Source organism: Archocentrus centrarchus, chromosome 24 (assembly GCF_007364275.1).
Source record: "Archocentrus centrarchus isolate MPI-CPG fArcCen1 chromosome 24, fArcCen1, whole genome shotgun sequence".
NCBI lineage: Eukaryota > Metazoa > Chordata > Actinopteri > Cichliformes > Cichlidae > Archocentrus > Archocentrus centrarchus.
In genome coordinates this window covers 19,928,507-19,950,005 of record NC_044369.1, presented here as the reverse complement: position 1 = coordinate 19,950,005, position 21,499 = coordinate 19,928,507, and the positions used below count along the sequence as shown (strand labels likewise).

At 41.8% G+C, this 21,499-nt stretch overlaps 2 protein-coding genes across 3 annotated transcripts in view; both read right to left on the bottom strand.

Annotated features, from left to right (window-relative positions):
* Positions 1 to 7,413, bottom strand: part of stum (stum, mechanosensory transduction mediator homolog) — a 53,892-nt gene extending 46,479 nt beyond the window's left edge. For both annotated transcript variants that reach the window (XM_030721907.1, XM_030721906.1), the window contains exon 1: positions 6,521 to 7,413. In XM_030721907.1, coding sequence (XP_030577767.1) covers positions 6,521 to 6,731 — 211 coding nt within the window. In that variant the 5' untranslated portion in view covers positions 6,732 to 7,413. The remainder of the gene's footprint in view (positions 1 to 6,520) is intronic.
* A 6,411-nt stretch (positions 7,414 to 13,824) lies between these two features.
* LOC115774909 (C-C motif chemokine 13-like) lies at positions 13,825 to 14,727 on the bottom strand. The gene is made up of 3 exons (XM_030722376.1): positions 14,594 to 14,727; positions 14,185 to 14,296; positions 13,825 to 14,086 (listed from the first exon to the last, which is right to left on the bottom strand). Exons 1-3 carry the CDS (start codon positions 14,670 to 14,672, stop codon positions 13,963 to 13,965), a joined length of 315 nt encoding a protein of 104 aa, XP_030578236.1. The 5' UTR covers positions 14,673 to 14,727; the 3' UTR covers positions 13,825 to 13,962.
* Between the last annotated feature and the right edge of the window lie 6,772 nt (positions 14,728 to 21,499).

Genomic DNA, 21,499 nt, shown 5'->3' with positions numbered 1-21,499 from the left:
GGTATCCGAGGACAGGAGGCCGTGTAAGAGCGTCTACAAGCTGACTCAGTATTTCCTGGTGGGAGCTGGTCCACTGGACAGGTGTGCGTGAAGGTAAGTGGCCTCTATTTTTCTTCTCTCCTCCTTTGTGCTTATCTGCTGGTGAGGCTGTAGAGTTGGTTTCAGGGGCTGGCGGACTAAGCAGGCTGTACAGTGGCTGGGCCACACGAGAGAAGTTGGGGATGAAGGGTCTATAATAAGACAGAAAACCAAGCATCTGACGTACTTCTCCAACAGTGGCAGGTGTCTTCTCCTTTAGAGCCCTTACTGGAGCCAACTCCGCTGGGTCCATGGTATAGCCTTCTCCTGTTACCAACCGACCCAGAAACTTTACACTTGACTTAAACAGTTCACACTTCTTCGGGGTCAACTTAACACCATGCTCCTTGTACCGCTGGAGGACAAGGCGGATGTGCTCTAGGTGGTTCTCGAAACTATCGCTGTGCACAAGATTGTCGTCCAGGTATGGGAGGCAGATAGTGTCTCTGAGGCCAGCCAAACAATGTTCCATGCTCCTCTGGAACTCTGCAGGTGCGGAGCTCAGCCCAAAAGGGATGCGCACCCATTCATAAAGCCCCCAGGGTGTGATGAAGGCTGTCAACGGGCGGCTTTCCTCATCCAGGAAACCCTGGTGGTACGCCTTTCCTTGGTCCAAAACTGAGAACCATGAGCTCCCACCCAGCGCATCCAACATGTCCTGAATCCTGGGTATCGGGTGGCGGTCTGGAACTGACTTGCGATTGAGCTCTCTGAAGTCACAGCAGAGGCGGAGACTACCATCCTTTTTCCGGACACACACCACAGGTGATGAGTAGGGGGATCGTGATGGTGTGATCCAGCCTTTGTTAAGCAGGTCTTGCAAATACTCCTTCACCTCTTTGTGCAGGGGCTTTGGGACAGACATGTAGGTCTTTTGCACTGGGCTTGGATCATGGAGGGTGATGTGCATCCTCAGAGATGGTATCTGGCCCACATCATCGCTATCAAATGCAAAAGCCTCACATTCCTCTCTCAGCACCTCTCTTACCGCTGCCTGCTGACCTGGACTTAGGTGCTGGAGATCAACAGGTGGGTCCCATGACTCTGGCCTGTTTCCATACACGTTCTCTGGCTCAGGTGACTTGAGCGCTGCACTGCTTTTGGGTTCTTGTGTCAGTTCATTTACCTTTGTCTCCACGGTTGCTGCATAGACTGTCTTAACTGGCTCGAGGTGTCCAATCACCTTACGGCTCTCCAAGTAGGTGGTGTGGCTTGTTGTGTTAGTCACTGGGATGGGCACATATGGCACTTTTCTCTCTGGGATTTGTAGAAGTACCTCATGATAAATTATGCCCTCGGGTGGTGGGTCTGGCATATCTGGTGAGAAGAGCATGTGTTGACCTCTGGCTTGTGGACTAACATGTGCCCGCAGGTAGACTACTGTGACTTGGTTAGCTGGTAAGGGCACTCTCTTGACTCCTGTACATACCACACCAGTCTCTGAATCTTTGCTGCTGTTCTGTACCAGCTTGACCATGTTGTGTGCCGTTTTCACAGTTATTTCAAAGGCTTTACTCACTTTGTGTGCAAGCTGTTTCCTTCCATCTTTTGTACTTCCATCTTTCTTGTTGACAATAGCCTCTATAACATTATAGCCAATGATGGGGTCACTGGCTACAGCTGGGTCACTTGATACTAATATCGGGACTTGTAGATTATTTACTTGGGAAGAGTCATTATCTAGTCTGAAATTGACTTCTATCCAGCCAATGTAGGGGATGGGCGTGTCATTAGCGGCAAAAACTGTCAGCGTCTCATCCTCTAACAGTTCTGAAATGGGCCGAATAACTGTGTGGGGAAGATTGTTTCGCCGCCAGGTGTCATTCACTATGCTGGACTGTGCACCTGTATCCCACAATGCTTTGACTGAATGATTGTCCATGAAACAGTTCACCATGCATCTTCTTCCTACCAGACTCACCAAACGTGACTGACGTCGGGGGGGAAGGTAGTGAACTTCAGTTACTGCTGATGAGGCACTAGGTGTCTCCTTCGGGGCTGGTGCTGGTCTCGACTGTTTGTTTTGGGACACGTGGTTTTGGACTACTGATGGTCCCATCTCAGCAGTCCCTCTCCGTTTCCCGACGGCTGTCTTGGTGTTCGGCATCCACGAGAGTAGTGGCCCTCTCGCCCACATTTGAAACAGTGCGAACAGTTTTCTCCTTTTCCTTCTTCTCTGCACTTTCTACAGCCTCTCTCTCGCTGTTTTGGTTGCATAGGGCGTGAACTGGTTTCCAGAGCAGCCGCAAACATCTGTTTCATTTCTTTGCGCAGCTCTTCTATAATCTGCTGTGTGTTCGGGCTGTCCGACTTAGTCTCTTTCCCTTTAACTGTCTTCACAGCCACTGCAGTAAGAGAATCTTTGGACACGGTGGAGCTCTGAGTGGACGTCGGAGTGACCTGGCATTCTGTTTGGAGCTCTTGCACCTTGGGAATCTTGGCTGCAGTTGACCTTTTACGTTTCTCAAGTCTTTCACCTTCCAACTTTGAAGCTTCGTTGACTCTCTCTATCAGTTCTTCATCTGTTATGCTTATGTTGTGAAGAAGAGGAAGTAACTGATACTTTATTGAATCACTGAGCAACCCGGTTTCAATAGAACGTAGAAACTTGCGCTGGATGGTGGCTCTGCTGTACAGTTCATCAGTCTCTTCGTTTGCTACCTTCCATAACAGTTTATCTTTTAGCTCAATGGCACGAAATACAAAATTTAGGGCAGTTTCTCTGGGCTCTTGGGAGATGTTGAGGAGCTGATGGTAAAGTTCTGTGGGACTGTCTACCTTGTAGTGACCCTTTAATATAGTGAGCATTTTACTGAGGGTCAGCCCACGCTTTATCTCCAGCATATCTCTTAGAGGCATTCCTGGGGTAATAGCCCTGATTACTGCTTCAACTACTTCAGCCTCTGAGTGTCCTCTCTCAACCCCCATTTCAATTTGGCGGACTAAGCTGAGATAGGATAATTTATCCCTCTGTCCCTGCTCTCCAATCTGCCCACAGATTTTAAACTCCCTCCTCAAGGTTACCTCTTGCAGAGTTCGTGTTGGCTCTGGCTGGGTTTTGGGTGGAGAATCTGTAGTCTTCAGTGGAGTGGCGCACAACCTGACATTCTCAGGGTCTTTCTTTGGCACAGACTCCTCTGATAGGGGTTTCTCAGATGACTGACACTCATTTCCACTTAAACTCTGGATGTATGTGGCTATGTCTGTGTAGAACTGTTCCACTTCATCCACTTCTTGAGCTTCCTCAATCTCATCAAACACGCCTTCTGCCATCTTGATGAGTGTCCTCTTGGTTTGGCTGGGAAGGCCTCCGCTGTCTAAGCCGGAACATTTCAATCGCCTGCAGACGTCCACGAGAGGCTCTCTCTCCAGCTGCCACAAAGCTGCACTCACTTGGTCTCGCAGAGGTTGCACCTTTTCCATCTTTGACTGATTGAGGGAGGTTCGTCTCTTGGGAAGGAGGGGCGGCTGGTGGTGTTGTGACTCACTAGCGCCACCTCCTGGCTGGCTCGCCAAAATATGTAGCACAGACGGAAATGATGGGCCTAGTCAGATCCCGTGCAACATATTTATTTTTTTCCAGACACTGTGGAAATACAGAGAAAGGTTTACTCTCGGAGCGCACTCGCTGTAAAGTCTGCCATTACAACTGACTAGCCTTCTTCTTCTGGCCGTCAGCTGCTAATGCGTTAGGCACCAAGCACCCCCTGCTGGCGGAACTACATATCAACCCAAAACACACATTTAGATGATTTGACAGTAACAAAAAGAGCAATAGTATTTGTCCCAAGCAAATGTGTCCTTTTTATAGAGTAAAAATTAAATGGGGGGGCATCTATTTCTCTACCTCTATCTACACCCAGGTGCCACACAGATTTAATAAAAAATAAGTGACATGCTAATTATTCAGCTTAAGAAGCACTATTATACACATTTTGTCACATTTGGAAGGAGTCAACCAAGGTCAGGTTCTTCCCCTCATTGCTTTAAACACACGGACAAAGTAGAATATTTTCATGTACATTTGAACCAACCTGGAGTAGATCTTTAGGTTTCTGTAGTAAAGTTTTACTAGTGCCAGAGAAGACGTCACAATAACAGTTACCAGTGTGCCAGGTGCTGTTACCTTTGCATGAATGTCTGCAGGAGACGGAGCTCAGCTTTGGCTCATGTCCAGATTCAATTTCCACATTTCAAAATTTTATTTTGTCTTCAGGTTGAATAGATTGAGACACTCTTTTCAGTCTCAGGCACTTAGAGCCAAACTACACACACACACACGCGCGCACGCACACGCACACACACACACACACACACACACACACACACACACACACACACACACACACACACACACACACACTCATGCATGCATTGTGTTCATTTAGTCAGGGTTGTCATGGCAACTAGCCACCGCTATTCAATGAAATGTCAACGCATTCAGGCAAACCGACTCACACACTGTAAACACAAACACACACACACACACACACACACACACACACACACACACACACACACACGCACACACTCTCTTCGATGAAGTGTTGCCTGCTGCTTTCCATACATATTAGGGCTAAAATATTGTGTTCCTGTCAAGAAAAGGGATAACAGGTCGGGGGGTTTGCAGACCCTGTTGTAATTTTTGTGGCAGTTTGAAGGAGTCAACAAATCAACACTTGAAGAAACGTGGCAGCAAGCAGACTCCTGAATGTGAGTCAAAGGGAGGGGGAAAAAGGAATGAATATGAGAAAATAGTTAGGATTCGAAGGCTATTTTTAGATAGTAGTATAACAAATAAACACAGTGAGAGGGGGGAGGAGTATAAATCTCAGGAGAGATATGGCCAGTAGATCAGAGGGGGAAACGGAGGGGCAAAAGCACTGAGTTCATATTCATACTGGAAACACTTGAGCATCCGAGCTCAGGGATTTTATATAAAACTGGTGTTTTCTGCATTTCTCCATACCTTTGACCTCTTAATGGCTTTCACTTTGTTGTTTGCTACATATTTTACTTTCCCCTGTAATCAACTCCACGGTATCATTCTACACTCTGCTGCATTTGAACCAAACCACTGAACTAAGTAACGAATGACTGTGTGCAAATGTCAGGGTGTGGATGCATGCCACTTAATCTGTATGCTTCAAAGCATTGTGTGGCAGTGTTAATTTGTTGACAGCAGATAAAGTAAGCTGCTCATTATATCTGTTCTGTGTGAGAGCGTGTGCCTCTATCAGACTGCCATGGTGGGCTTTGTTATGTACAAAGTGACGATGAGCGTATCTGTGTGTCAACAGCGACCAGATGTTACATAATTTGACTAAGTGGAGGAATTAGACGGAAACGGCAGAACAGAAGGCAGAAACACCCTTACATTAACTAATGAGCTGCAACTGGCTGCCTGTCTGCTCAGAAACATACACAGCGAGACCACCGGATTGATCTTCAGAGAACACCTGAGAATGTGTGGGTGAATTGTGCACACTTTAAAGTGAGTCAGACTCAACTCTGCTGCTCTGTCGCCATTTAAATTCATCATTTTCTGCTGCTGATCGACCTGTATGTGAAATGCTTTTGAAATGTATCCAAGGCAAGAATTTGGTTACATGCAAATGAGCAATATTCATCTCTTTAAAATCTGCTATCAATGAGTGTTTCTACTGGAAAAAATATAAATGGCTACCTATGCCGTCCGTTCTGTGTTACATGTTAAAAGTAAGCAGGTTTGAAAAAGATATGTATATTTCTAAATAAAATGGTAAAAGTATGAGTAATGTGTGTGCTGATCCTGGTTGTTTGTGCATGCATTCACTTGTTTTGCTTCCTTGTTGTGATCTAATGAGAACCTCAACAAATATGGTGATTAGTTGTGGGTTTGTGTATCTTCTGATTCCTGGTTTATCACAGCAGCATAGTAAAGAGCCACTTCTGCTAAGGTTTGTATGAAAACATGTGGTTGAGTCTGCCCTCTGTGATGATGAGGTGTGTGAATGGGGTCTCATTCTTACCCTTTTCTCACACATTTATACAAGTACTCGGGAAAACACAGGCAGGCAGCCTCAGAGTCTATAAAGTGTTGTGCAGCTATTTTTAGTGGATCTTTTTCACTCTTATGAGTTTTCTGATTTAATTTATATGGTATTTATTCTTTTCTCTTTTTTTTTGCCTTCATGTTTGCATACTTTGTCTTGCAGGGATGACTTTGCACCGCAGCTCCATTCCTGCAAATCAGCAAGTCTTCCAGTTACAGGACCACCCAGTTTCTGGCTTTGCTATTAAACCATGTGTGCGCTTTCCCACACTGTTTTCTTGATTCTTTTTTTTCTAAACTCCTCTAACTTCTACACAGAAACAGAAACCTACCTGGTGGTTAGAAAAAACAATGAAATCAGAGGGAATTAGAGATGGAGAGAAGGAGAAAGTGTGATCTCTAACTTACCAAGTCCAGGTATGAAGGTGTTCAGAAAAAGACAGATGACTGCCAAAGGAAAAGGCATTGTGGGAATTGCAGCTCTCAGGGGGCCTTTCTTCTCCCTGACCTCGACCACCACTCCTCCACCAGCTGTAGGACCCCCAGCCATGGCTTTAGCCCCTAGATTGTCCTCTGTTTTGACACGCCCCTGCTCTGTTCCTCCGTCTTTCTGTGCCATTTCTCTTTTTCTTTAGGTTTAAAATAGCTGCAGATGAGCAGGTGAAAAAACTTGATTTTTTTTTCCTCCTCTGGATTAGGATTAAGATGAAGGCAAAAAAAAAAAAATTATAATGTGTGCTGTGTTCACAAAGAACTAGCTAAATATTCAGCAGTTTATATCTTCAGCTGGCTCACCACTCACAACCTATGACACATTCACAGGCACATAAACAGGAGCATCAATGAGCTACCAACATGAATTTGTGGCCAAAATGGTAAAACTGTCTATAGAATAGCAGTGCATATTTAATTTTATTTGAGATGAAATATATTTTTATAGTCAGATTAAAAATGTTCAAACATGTCCACGTCTCAAGAGAGGATTTATCTTCAAGAACATCTATGAGAGAAGCAGAAATTCCTCTGGAAAAGTCACCTCACATCAGGTAAAGTCCCATTAGGGGAAAAAAAATGTCTCAAACAAAGCAGAAGTTTCAAAATCCTGTTACTGTGAGTCCTTAAAAAGCACACTGTCCATCATCAGAGGTCAGGCATATCTTCTATTTGTTTCCATGTCCAGTATGTCCTTAAGGAAGCCTGAATCAATAACTCCTCCTTAAAATAGTTTCAATATCTTCAGTAAAATCCTCGGAAAGATGTGCTGCAGTCTTTCTTTCTTTCTTTTTTCTTTCTTTCTTTCTTTCTTTTTTCTTTCTTTCTTTCTTTCTTCTTTCTTTCTTCTTTCTTTCTTTTCTTCTTTCTTTCTTTCTTTCTTCTTTCTCTTTCTTCTTCTTTCTTTCTTTATTTCTTTCTTTCTTTCTTTCTTTCTTTCTTTTCTTCTTTCTGTTCTTTCTTTCTTTCTTTCTTTCTTTCTTTTCTTTCTTTCTTCTTTTCTTTTGTCTTTCTCTTTCTTTTCTTTTTCTTTCTTTCTTTTCTTTCTTTCTTTCTTTCTTTCAGTAAAATCCTGCTAAGCCTACACACCTCTCCAAGACAGAGAGCAGACAGCGCACACACCGACCCCCGTTTTTCTACTACGTCTCTCTCTCCCTCTCCATGTTTACCCTCCCTCTGCTTCCCTCCATTTTTAAAGGAACAGTGCTATTATTTGCTGCCTCTGAATGAAACCAATCAATAACGGTAATGCACAAAATGACTAATTGTCATTTCAATTAGTAAACATGATGACCATAAAGAAGCATGATTTTCCTACAGCTCAATGCAAATCCAATATGTTATAGCCTAATGCTTTTTGTTTGTATTAATTTATTTATAAATCTCCATGAGAGATTTAAGGGAGCATGGTTGAGAGAAGACACATTTTGTCCCCATTCTGTAATATAATTTATTACAACTAATGCAAATGATGATCATGTGATATTGCAACACTCATTTTCAAAGCCATCTGTTGTTCCTTCCTGTGAATACACCACTAGGTTTACAGCAGGTTTACAAAAGACATGAACTCACCAAGAAAGAAAGGCGGATCATGGGAAGGCAAGACAGAGCGGATGGGGGATAAAAGAAACTTCAAGGGCAGGTTGGTCAAGGTGACAGAAAATGGTGGAGAGCGAGATCAGGCGAGGAGATGTTCAGTGTCAATATTTCAGCTATTATTCTTGCATCCACTCAAGTAAAGATCAGACATTTTTCTGCCCCTTCACCCGCCCGCTCCCCCCTCACTCTTCCTCTGACTTTCATTTAATTCCCCATATCTCACTTTGAAACTTCACTCCCTCATCTTCTTCACCACTTCTCCAATCTGCCAGCACGAGCTTTATTTAAACACAGTTGCAAATCTCTGAAACCCTGAAATTAATCTCAGTCTCTGTGCTAGACTCTCTCTCTCTCACTCTCTCTCTCTCTCTCGCTCTCTCTCTCTCTCTCTCTCTCTCGCTCGCTCTCTCTCACTCTCGCTCTCTCTCTCTCTCTCTCTCGCTCGCTCTCTCTCTCAATTTCTGTTTGGTTTCCTAGCAACCCAGGAAGCTGAAAGTAATTATACAAAAGATATTGATCTCTACTTTGTGGTCCCTCTCCATCCCCCTCCTCTCGTTCCCATCTCAAACACTAATTTCAGTTCAGTCCCCGCTTTTAATTTCCTCTCATCTCTGAAACACATGCAGTTCTGTAGCTGCTGAGATGGTTTTACTCTTTTTTTTTTTCAGTTATGCAAAGCAGCATTATTATGTGTCTGACAGTGCAGGACTCTGAGAAATCTGGACTGTTGAACTCAGTCATCATTGGATCGTTGAGCCAAAGACATGCAGTGTATGCTTATTTCCATGACAACGTGACAGGAAAGGTAATACACTGTAAAAAAAAAAAAATTCTTCATAAATTACAGTGAAGAGTTGGCAGCTAGATTTCACTGTTATTTTACAGTGTGCCTGCTGTGATCTAAAACAACAGCTTCTTACTGTAAAACTGTACATTTAAGCTACTGTTTGGATGCCAAATACAATGTTATATTAGCATTTCCACTCCAATATTGATGAACACAATTGCTGCAGGTTTGTTGGCTGCACATCCATGATGTGAATCTCCCGTTCCACCACATCCCAAAGGGGCTCTATTGGATTGAGATCTGGTGACTGTGGAGGCCATTTGAGTGCAGTGACCTCTTTCTCATTTTCAAGAAACCAGTTTGAGATCATTTGAGCTTTGTGACACGATGTGTTATCCTGCTGGAAGCATCCATCAGAAGATGGGCACACTGTGTCATAAAGGAATGAACATGGTCAGCAACAATACTCAGGCAGGTTGTGGTGCTTAAATGATGTTCAGTTGGTACTAAGGAGCCCAAAGTGTGCCAAGAAAATATCCCCCTACACCATCACACCATCACCAGCAGGCTGAACTGGATCCATGGTTTTATGTTGTTTACACCAAATTTTGACTTTGCATCCGATTGTCGCAGCAGAAAGCAAGCGAGACTCATCAGACCAGGCAACATTTTTCCAACCTTCTACTGGCTAGTTTTTGTAAACTGTACCCTCGGTTTCCTGTTCTTGGATGACAGGAGTTTCATCTGGCATTGTCTTCTGCTGCTGTTGCCCTTTATGGCTCATTGTGTTGTGCATTCAGAGATGCTCTTCTGCATAGCTTGGCCACTTGAGAGGTTAGCTGAGATAACGTTGTCTTCCTATCGGCTCAAAGCAGTTAGGCCATTCTCTTCTGACCTCTTGAAAGTTACACCAGGGGCTCAGAAAGAAATGTAGCTGTTTGGGTAGTGATGAATGACCAACCTTAGGTGGGTGATTTACAGTCTAATTTCCCCACTGAGCATGCTAATAACCTTCTAATTGAGGGTGTCTGCAAGCAATACTTAACAATGTGCGTATATGCGTAAATGTGTGTGTAAATGTGATCTGGAGGATGTCAGTTGTTTCTGCGTTTGTGATCACTGTTCTTTTTTCTCTTCTGTATCTCCAGCACACCCTGGTGGGTGTGTATGTGTGTGGGGTGCATAGTCTTGGCACATACTGTCACACCTTTGTCATGAACAAATCCTTCTTGCACACATAAACACGCGCACACACACGCGCACACACACGCGCACACACGCACACACACACAAACACACACACACACACACACACACACACGCACACTTTCTCTCAGGGCTTAATTTATGTTGATCCCATCTGTCAGGAAAAGCTGACATCACACACCAGTTATTTATACACGCCTCTGTCTTCATGTGTGCTCTACGTGTGTGTGTGCGTGTGTGCGTGCGTGCATTTGCTGCCGATGGCATCCCATTGTGTTGCTCACCTCAGACTGGATCACCACGGTGACGGTACCATTCACACACTCCTTTCTCCCACCTTTCATCTCCAGCCTTTGGCTGACTCGCTGGCTTTTATGTCTCTTTGTTTTCCTTCTGTTTACGCCTCTTAGTCGCCCCTAACACCGCATGAATTTCCCATTCAAGTGTATCACAGTGGATTGTGTTTTCACTCAGCTTTTAATGAACAAACATTCTTTTATTGCTTGGATAAAGGAGCGGGAACATGCAGTAAAGACAGACACATTGTGCTCAGGCTCACCTGAGCTTTGTCAGAACAAGGTTACCATGTTATGACTCTCATAACTCAGTACAAGTTAGACGACATTATTTTTTCAAAGAAGGTCGGGCAACATTCTGATGAAGTCTTGCAGGCAGAAAGAAAGAAAGAAAGAAAGAAAGAAAGAAAGAAAGAAGAAAGAAAGAAAGAAAGAAAGAAGAAAGAAAGAAAGAAAGAAAGAAAGAAAGAAACTCACTGATTGTATATGAAAAGTGGAAATGTGACCAATCACTGATCACTGATTGGTTTGTCGGCTACAGTTCTGAAAGTGAGGGAGATATGTGACTAACAATCCCAGGGACACTGGGCACTCATGAGGCAGCACCTTGTCATTAGGCAGACCTGCAGTAAAAGCATAAGCTGCTTCACTGTTTTATTTGAATCTAAATGGAGCCATAATTTACAAAATGAACATCGAGTTGTGTTCAGCAAAAGTTGAAACTAGCAACTTTGACCATTAAACACATCAGGAAAGTATTTACTGAGGTAACAAGTAGAGTCCTTTTACCACAGACATTGACTGTATGCGATCCAACATCTTTTTGCAACAAGAAGAGACGCCTCCTGCTGACCATTAGTAATAGGGCAGGTTTAAGACACTTCAGAATGGCGTCACGCAATGAAAGGTTATGTCCATTGTTTGCATATAGTGTATGTTTTCCAAGATTTACTCTAGACTTTAAATAATTTATTTTAGGTGCCGTTTACACGAAGCCGTTTTCACTGGAAACGGTGTCGTTTTGATGCGTTTCAGCCTTTCGTTTACACGATGGCGTTTCAGAAACGATCCGCGTTTACACGAGGACATGTGAAACGATGAAAACGATGTAGTTCCCATGCCAGGCCACAAGTTGGCGTTGGTTTTCTCTTTGCAGTTTGTTTACGCAAGACGCGCATGCGTGGAGTGACACAGTAGGTAGTGCGGCAAATTGTTCATTACTTACAAAACGGCCAATGTGAGAGGTTTTGTGTGGACCGATGATGAGGTTGGATCGCTGCTGCACACAACGCTGAATTACAAAACGGTAAAAACACAGGAAAAGCATAAGAAGCACTCGTGAATCCGCGAGTACTGTTTATCAGTTTGCGCGTGCGCGAAAAACTGGCCGTCGCAACCATAGTGCGCATGTGCGAGTCGAGCGTTTTCAAATCACCCCGGTTTCAAGTGTTTACACGAAAACGCAAGCCGGTGCGTTTCTGAAACGCTCCACTCTGGACCCCGTTTCTGAAACACATCGTTTTCACTCTGTTGTCGTGTAAACAGAAGGGCGAAACGCATCAAAACGACACCGTTTCAAAATGAAAACGGTCTCGTGTAAACGGCACCTTAGTGTTTTCAGGGATGCTATTCTGCATATGTTAGTTGTAACAAGTGGTTATGTGTGAGTAAAATATGTATCTATGAGATTAGCCCCCCAACTGATTTGGAATTGGAGTTTATAGATTTGTGTTTGGCTTTAATGAGCAGGTGAAGAGTTAAAGAGGCTGTTTAAACAAGGCAGCAGTGCCACACAGATTAATAATAATTTTTCTATGCAATAACTTTACAGTTTCCCAATGACACTCTGGCACTTTAACTCTGTCTGATTTATTTCTGAACTTGTAAATGTAATGGAAATTTTTTGCATAAATCTATTGGCACATCCACTTGTGTAAAATCCACCACTGGTGTAAAACTTCAGGCTGTCTGCTTCTTGTCCTACTTTCTACAGGTAGGTCAAGCTGCCAGACCTGCTTCATGCAGATTTGATAGGACATAACTCCCTTCTTGGCCCCTTAAATGAGTATTTTATTAACATGACAAAAGCCGTGTGAGGCATAGTTTAATATAGCACTAATTAACAAAGCCGTTCAGCCATTTATCCCATAATATGCTGAGTACTTATGCAGCCGATTCATCTGTTTGGTGTTTGAAAACCATCATCGCAGAAGCAAAGGGGCATTCAAGCCAGCCCGCATCCCTCCTGTTTTTTTCCTCATTAATATGTAAAATTATGCAGCAAGGTCCTCCAGAATCTAATCACACCATCTCTTCTGACGGGTCACCTGTGGCGCCAATAAGGCACATATTGTGAGCTTTTGTAGAGCAATCAGGTTGCACGCTCCGAAGGCTGTGTGCACTCATGTGAAGTAACATGAGGGCATGAAAATAAAAATCTGGGTCTGAAACTATTTAAAGAAAATCTGGCTGATGATGTCACTGCGTTGATGTCATCTGAGGCGTCATTCTGGGGCAAAGGGAGATTTTCAGGTCAGCTTATTTTGAAATATTACAGACATCTAGCAACAAAGTAAGACCACGTTGCTTCAGTTTGTCATCATGTTGAATGGTATCCAGAAGGTTCTACCTGTCAGATTTGACTTGGTGCACATTTCTCTGTGGTGGAAATACTCATAACACCTTATTGGTTTATTGGGCTGCTGTTCTGCTGTTGTCAAGAGTGCAATTAGAGATGAGATTAAACAATTCCTCATTTTGCCACAGTCCATTTAGAGGAGTAGAAAATTGGCATTGGAGAGAGATATGAAATGTTTTTAGTCTCCCCAGAGAACGTGAAAGCGAGAGTAGAGCGACATCTGCTGGCCACAGAGATACATCACAGACCAAACTACTTCTAAAGGGTGGCTAAAGTAGGAAAGACATCTCATTTACACAGGATTAAAAGAAAAATTGCAATAATAATAATAATAATAATAATAATAAATTCTGAAATAACTGACTTAAAGTTGGCCTAAGTTTTTAAATCTGTGCCTGTTATTTTATTCTTTGCGGTGCTTTATTATATTTCCTGTGGCTTCATCAGCCACATCAGCTTTGATGCTTTGCTGTTATTGAAAGCTACGCAGTGTGTATGAACGCAGTGAGCGCAACAATGCAGATTTGAATTCTTTTCAACTGAAGTTTGGATTACAGGATAAAAGCAAACATCAAGCTGAATATGAATGCTGCTGTTTTTTTTTTTTATTTTAACTGAAATCATTTTCAGTACATGTTTTGCTACAAAATAGCTTATATGCAGACAAAGAAAAGACAATACATTTTTTAAAAAAAAATAAGTAATTTAAGTTGGTCATTTGGATTTAATCTTTAAGCTACTACAAATATTATTCTGTATAATTCTGCAGAAGCACAGATAAGGTATGAAAATAGAAAACTTGGCTCAGAAGGTCACTCAGTTATAGTGTTCACTGTACAGATCCTTCGAGCACAGAGCTGGTATCATTCCTAGTCCCGACCACTTTCATGATCCTCTTAACCCACTGCATGGTTGGATCGGCACAGATTTGTTTACCCTTCAGCATCCTAAGGCTAAAACAGAGACAAAAATTAATGATACTGAAAAGTAAAAATGGTCTTCATAACTTTAAGCATAATAAACCAGTAAATTTTCTTCTGGAAACACTTACAGCACTCCTTCCATCGCACACCGCTTGTCTGTGTATTCAAAGCTCAACACTTTGGTCTTTGGCAGACGTTCCTTGATGAACTGAAAGCAGCATTTATCTGGACCAAAGGTGTCTGAAAACATCACATAAATATAAGTGCTATGAAAATTAATTCAAGACCTTGAACACTGCAGTAATGTCCTGTTAACATTTTGCAGTTTGATTTGACAATATTGTGATAAATAATGACTTTTCATTTCAGCTTTTGTTCATATATCCGCTAAACTTCTTTTTAAATTGAACTTCTTTGTTGACCTTTCATCAGATACAATTTAACTTTACTGAAAAAATTACCAAATGATTATAGAAATGAATCAAATAGAGGGACAATTTGTCCTTATGATAAAATAAGCAGTATGCATCAGCTTACTGTCAGATATAACGAGCGATGACAAAAGAAAGATGCAGGCCATCAGAATGACCGGGTTCTTCATCATCATCATCATCATCTTCTTCTTCGTCGTCTTGTCTGCTTCTCTTTGTCTCTCTGGCCTGCTCGCTTGCCTGCGCAACCGGTGATCTGTCTCCTTTCTCACAACCCCTCAATTTTATTAAGCACTTTCATCATGCATGTGTGCGTCTGCGCGTGCACGTGCATGTGCAGAACATGTCCAAGGTAGCAGAACAAGTTCCATTACAAGAGACATAAGCTGCAACGCCCCAGCATGCAAACAAACTGTGGTTCTGTGGTCAACAGTGGAAAGAAGAATCAAGGGAGAAGGGCGAATGATGCTGTGGCTGAAACCCGATTCTCTGAAATAGAAAACATCACATCTCTACCTGAGTCACTTAATGCTGCAGTGTGTGCGTGCGTGCATGTGTGTGTGTGTGTGTGTGTACGTATGTGTGCTTAGGCATGTGCATAATTGTGCAATTTGCAGATGCATTGCAGCTTTAAGCTTCTTTCCCTGTTACTACCACTTGTGTCTTTTTAAGGGTAAAGATAAGATAAGATAAGATAAGATAAGATAAGATAAGATAAGATAAGATAAGATAAGATAAGATAAGATAAGATAAATTTGCATTTACTTTTCAACAGTGGTACTTTAATTCTTCCAAACTTACTGAAACTCAGGGCAGGCCTTACTCTTAATCTTTATTTATAGTCCAATGGAGACTCATTGTCTCAATAAGAAAAGAGACCTGCTTCTGACGAGCATAAAAAAATAGAAACACAACTGAAATGCAGCCTTTCGACCTTTGGTTTTGTAGCTGTTCTCACAACAGTCATTTCCATCCAAATCCTTTGAAATCTAGACGCCTAATCTAAACATTTTTAGGGTGCAGATTAGCGTTGTGGGATTGAAAGAAATACACAAGAATGAGTTTGTGATTCTAAACTGTTCTCAGTCTTTTGTACGCGCAACATATTCTTAGAAGCTCTTCACATTTGTTGAAGGTTCTTCAGAACACAGGAAATTTTGTAGTTCCTGATCTGTATTTTACTATCCTGTAAACCACAGGCACGTCCACCTGCGCTTCACTGGGCTGGAGACACAGTTGTGTTTAGATTCACTTAAGAAATAGCCACTGAAACCACAAAGTAGGTCAATATCAAACGGAAACAGCAATTATGTCACAGAAAGCAAAATCATGGTGGGTTCACGAGTGAAATAAATTTACATTTTAATATCAGATCAAACACATACCTGCCTGGTTGTTTCATTAATTTTTACATTTTTGATTTACACATTCAGTGATCACACGCTGGCTTTACTCATATGTGAGCTGTTAGCTCAATCAAAATCTGATTGGTGTCGTAATTGTGCAGTAGCCTACATTCAGACACCGTGCCACTTACAGTTATAATTTTAATATCTATGTACAAAGATGAAATATTGAGAGGATCTCAAATCTAAATGCATTTTGTTTAATTTTTATGTGTCGGGTAGGGAAGCCTACATTTAAAAAAGGAAGAAAGAAAAAAAGCCCATGAGGCTGACTTTAGCAGAATTGCTCCCCACAAGAACTCAAACTGAAACCTGTGGTTTGAAACAAAGGCAGGGGCTCATTTTAATAAAAAAAAATGCACACATGTGCAAGTGTGAAAACCAGTAGAGTAACACATCAGTTTGAACAATAGTAACCAACACCGAGACAATTCTGCCGACATAATCAAAGTTAGAAAGGCCCCAACTGGATCTTGTGTGCTTGTGTCCAGTAAAAACATGCGGCACAAATATGAAGCAGCTTTAGATGATCTCATGTTGCTGCAGCTGAAATACAACCAAAGCATCCCAGAAGTTATTTTTACAGTCTGTCACAACTCAAACTCTGGTTCCTAATTTCTGATGATGCTGTGGAAAAAAGAAAAAAAAAAAAGGCTTTTGTGCCTCAGGAAGGAGCAATGCAGAGAGTAGAAAACGAACTCGAAACATGACACGGCGTGAATGACATTTGAGACAAGTGAGATTTGATGGAAAATTTGAAATGGAAAGCCCGCCTGTAGGTTGGCTGGAAGAGGTGGGACTTGCCAGCACGACAGGTCAGAAAACAAACACCACAGGTTATCCCAGCTTAACCTCAGATCTTTCCTTCATCATTTTTTTTTTTAATGATTTGTTAACAGGAGAAGCCGCCGTGTTCGAACTTCAGATTTAACTGATCTAATCAAAGTTTATCAATCAAAGTCTAATCAAAGCATCTGATGTGACCCTCTGCTTTAACTAAGAGAGCGCATTATTCACATGTATTATAACATGTTTTTATTAAATGCCCCATTCAGCATCTTTTAAGGACTGTATGACAAATTAAAAAAAAAAATTGTATCTTATTCTGACTTTTCTGTTTACTTTATTCTGTTAAATTTGTAAAAGTCACATTTTGTGTATGTCGCGCTGCAATTTTAGCAAGATTACACGAAAACTGCCATATTTCATGAAACTGGGTGGAGAGCATGAACAAAGGAAAAAGCCATTATATTTTGGCGGTGCTCTAGATCGCTTTATTTTAAAAACCGAAGCGTGAGGTGACAGTCTTGTGAGAGGAATCCACTCTGTGGGGGATAAATAAAGAAAAGAGTTTGTTTTTTGGAAGCGTCGTAGACAATAATGCCTGAATAGTTATGTAAAAACAAAAGGAGGGGAATGACTGATTACACCCCGGGTATGAAATAGATACCAAATGTAAAAGCAGACACACAGTGGTTGTCTGCTGAGAAAATGACAAATACATAGACAAACACACAGGAAATCACAACATTAATAAGGTGGTGCGTCACCACATGCGAGCTTAGCATTTTAACAGATGTCATTTTTTTTGTTTATTTGTTTATTTGTTTGGTTTTTAATGATGATGACAGTGGAAAGCGCCGTTTAACACGTTAGTCTGAGTTATCTATGGGGCTCAGCTGGGCTGAGATTCACATCATTCACATCAGTGCATAGAAAACAGGCATGCTGAACACGTGTCCTAGTGCCTTAAACCTCATACAGTCAAAAACACTCAGCACGCAACAAGGAGGCACCAAAATGTAATATCTGATAGCGTACGTGTCATAAAACACATTTAAAAATGAGTCAGGACTCCAGTTGTTAACAGGCTGAGCTGCAAATGTAAAAATGATTTTGCTTAATTCAAGATAATCCACTCAAAATGTGAATTCTTTTTAAAATAAATAAAATAAAATACATATTTACAAACTTCTATCTTAAAAAGAAGAATGTAATACTAACCATTAGGTGGCAGTGGGGATATGTGTAAAGGAGAGGAGTCTTTTTTTTTTTTTGTTGCTCTTTCTCATGTTGTTACATTTTCACACAACTACTCACTGGACTTTGTTTATATGGCCCTGTCCAAAAGTCTTGAGCCACCTCTCATTTCTTTATATTTTGCTTTCAAGCAGCCAGACTTTCCTGTCATTTTTAAAGCAGTCTTGCGTAACAGTTCTCCAGGCTTTGTCGTTGGACACAACGCCTGCTTTTTCACTCATTTTCAGTCCAGGGCTTTTGTTTGTTTGTCAAGCCAGTTGACACTGACCTGTGAATCATCCAAGCATAAAAAAGGCATCAAACTCAGTGGATGAACCAGTGTTGTGTCCGCATATCACAGACAACTTAGCAAAGAACCAATTTTAACCTGTATCTTTAAGCACTTTGTTACTGGCAGCAAAATATAAAGAAATGAGGGGTGGCTCAAGACTTGCGCACGGTACTGTATAATGCCTCGGCACATGATTCTTTTATCTCACAAAATGTGGAATGGGTAGAAACTAGCAGGTATGACTGAGCTTCTATCAGTATTTAACTGGACTGGCTTATTAAAAGTTTTATTACCAACTTCAGTGTTTAAACTCTCCTGTGTGATTGCTGAGAACACATCCTGTCTGTCTGTTACGGAAGAAAACATTCAGCAAACAGCGTGCACCCTCTCCTCTCTGCACATCCTCTCCTCTCCTCACCCTGATCTTTGACCGGTTCAGACAACGGATGCTCATTCATCAAAGGATGCAGTGTTCCCTCAGTGCTCCACGATAATGAGTCAATTACGGGACTACAGGCGTATAAATAGAAAGAAACCACAGAACAGAGTGGGGATTGGTGGTGGAGGGAAATCTGGATCTAAGCAGTGACAAGAGACACTTCTGCATGCCTAAAGAGTGCAATAATTTTATTTTTAATAGATATTTTCATGTCTGTTGCATCATTCAACATGTAAAAACAGCTGAGTGTTAAAACCCACAGGGTGAATTATAATTATAAATAACTGCTGGGGTAGAAAAGTAACTGAATCTGAAGCATCTGTAGGCAGCTCTGTGTTTCTGCCTTTAGATGATAGATTTGTGTGAATACTGACATATTGCTGAATGTTGACTTTATAATGTGGTGGAATGCATTAAAGCCTGTCTATTAACAATAAGTGACAATATGATGATTAATTGCCGTCCACGCCTGAATAAATAGGCAGTCTGGTGCCTGTTGTCTCTGAAAAACATAATGTTCCCTGATATCATATCAGAGGATTTCTCATTCTGACAGCTCTTATGTAACTCTGATGAAATCTTTGTTTCCACATACAGTTTGTGTGTACACCACACACATGCAGGAAGATCACCACACAGAGAGACAAAGACGGATTTATGTACGTCAATTAATCTATTACAGAACTGCCATCACACGTATCTTATGTCTGACTGTCACGGGCATTATGATCATTAATGTCAGAGCTAAAAACGGTTTTTCCTGTTTCACGTCAGATCAAGAAGAATTTTATCAATCCTTGCCATTTTTAGGTAGATTCTCACAGGGAAACTTCCTGGAAGCTAAGGGAAGCAGAGGTGGAAATCCTGGGAATGCAAGAAAAAAAAAAAATGAAATATTGATGTGCTGTTTTCTTTCCCTGACTGATACCCAAGAGTTCAGTACTGTGCCCAAGGACACTTCAACATGCGGACTGGAGGAGCCGGTTGTTGCCCACCAGAACACAAGAGCCAAAGGATTCTGAGGTCAAAGGTCAGTCTTGTTCAGAAAGAAAGAGAGAGGGAAAAAGGGGGCTGTGTGTATTTTCACAGGATGTCGACCTTGCCCTTGGCTTTGGTTTAAGCCGGGAAGAAGTTCAAGGAATGGTCACCAGGATTTGGGATTATACTTTACACACACACACACACGCGCACACACACACACATTCATAAAAACACTGCAACATGGTAAAGGAAACATGATCAAGACAAAGCGTGTGACATGTAACATGTAAACATGATGATGATGATGATAGGGAATTTAAAAAGTTAGTTGAATGAAAAGATAAGAACACACACACACACACACACACACACACACACACACACACACACACACACACACACTCATGCACTGATGCTTTCCTTCAGCCACACATTATGTGACAGTGACAAACAAACCTAGCAGTCACAGGTGACCCAGCATTAACTAATTTAAAGTCTCGAGCAGCTTCTGTATTTTTTAATAGTTCACTGAAGTCACCTGCTCTCACCTCAAACACATTTGAAGAATGTGCTGCATCCTTATATTTATGTATATCAGGCACCAGATGCAAGCAGTACGTCTATCTATCCTGGTTGCTGCATTTGAATTCATTCAGGTCTTTATTTATCTATTCATGTTTAAGAAAATTTGGATGGACCCTGGCAGACACACAGAACAGTTCATATATAAGATTTCATGGATTAATTAAATTAGTTTTGATAAAAATATTCTCAGCAATAACAAACTTGAAGTTGAACTTTATCCTACTGTTGGATTCTGTCTTGCTGCTCTCACACTTTCTGTCCATGGAAACAAGGCAATTAGCAGTGGGGTGCCAACTCTGTGACCATTCCACCCTCTGGCACACACACACACACACACACACACACACACACACACACACACACACACACACACACACACACACACACACACACACACACACACACACACACACACACATACTGCTTATTGCTTATTGCTTATAGTTGACTCATAAGTGGATGCGTCAATTATAAAGGTTGGAGAGGTACAGCGGGACATCCCTGGTGTGGTCCTTTATGCAGACAGGTGACAAATCAAAGAATTAAAGGAAAAATCTGAAGAATTGACCCCAACAGCAACAGGATCTGGTGTTGGTGTTGTCCTGGGTACTTAGTGGGAAGGGTTAGTGTACAATCAGCAAAGTTATGAAAGATTTTATTTTGGTGAAAGTATCTTCTGAGGCCTCTATGTATTCCCTGAACATCTATGGAAGACTTTGGCTGACATGTCAGAAAGTGCTCCCCACCACCATCAGCATCATCATCAGAACAAACAATAGTGCCCATCTCTCTCAGAGAATTGGAGAAGCATTAACAAACTACTAAGACACTTTAGTCTAAACTTTTCTTTGAACTTTGTGGTGTTTGCCAGTGGAAACAGTGACGCATCATGTCGTTGCTGCAGCACTATAGTGACTCCCACTGGCTGGTCAGTGCACCTTCAAAGCGATGATGGGTATGATAGTGTGAACTTTCCACAAGTTGCATCCTCATGGTGAATCTCAGAGATGACAGATGGAAAGATGCAGCTGCCAACACCATGTGTCATACAGGTAAGACATGCCTGCTGGCAGGCCCGCGCAGAGCAGCAGTGGGGTTAGCAGTGATATACCAACCTGTAGGAGTGAGCAGAACTAGACCCTGACCTCAAGAGTTGCAGGTTGCATTGAAGAGTCCATGACTTTTGCCATTTCTTGAGCAAATTTAAACTATTCTTTGTGAACCCTACAGATGCACACTGAGTTAATGGCATGTACCTGGCTGATTAGATATTTGCTTTATTGAGACATG

Bases quoted from the DNA above. Each gene is read 5' to 3' on its own strand.
- LOC115774909 (XM_030722376.1), bottom strand. From the start codon at position 14,672: ATGATGATGATGATGATGAAGAACCCGGTCATTCTGATGGCCTGCATC. The intron at 14,297-14,593 runs GTAAGCTGATGC...TGATGTTTTCAG, and splicing joins ATCGCTCGTTATATCTGACA to ACACCTTTGGTCCAGATAAA. The intron at 14,087-14,184 runs GTAAGTGTTTCC...TCTCTGTTTTAG, and splicing joins TGTGCGATGGAAGGAGTGCT to CCTTAGGATGCTGAAGGGTA.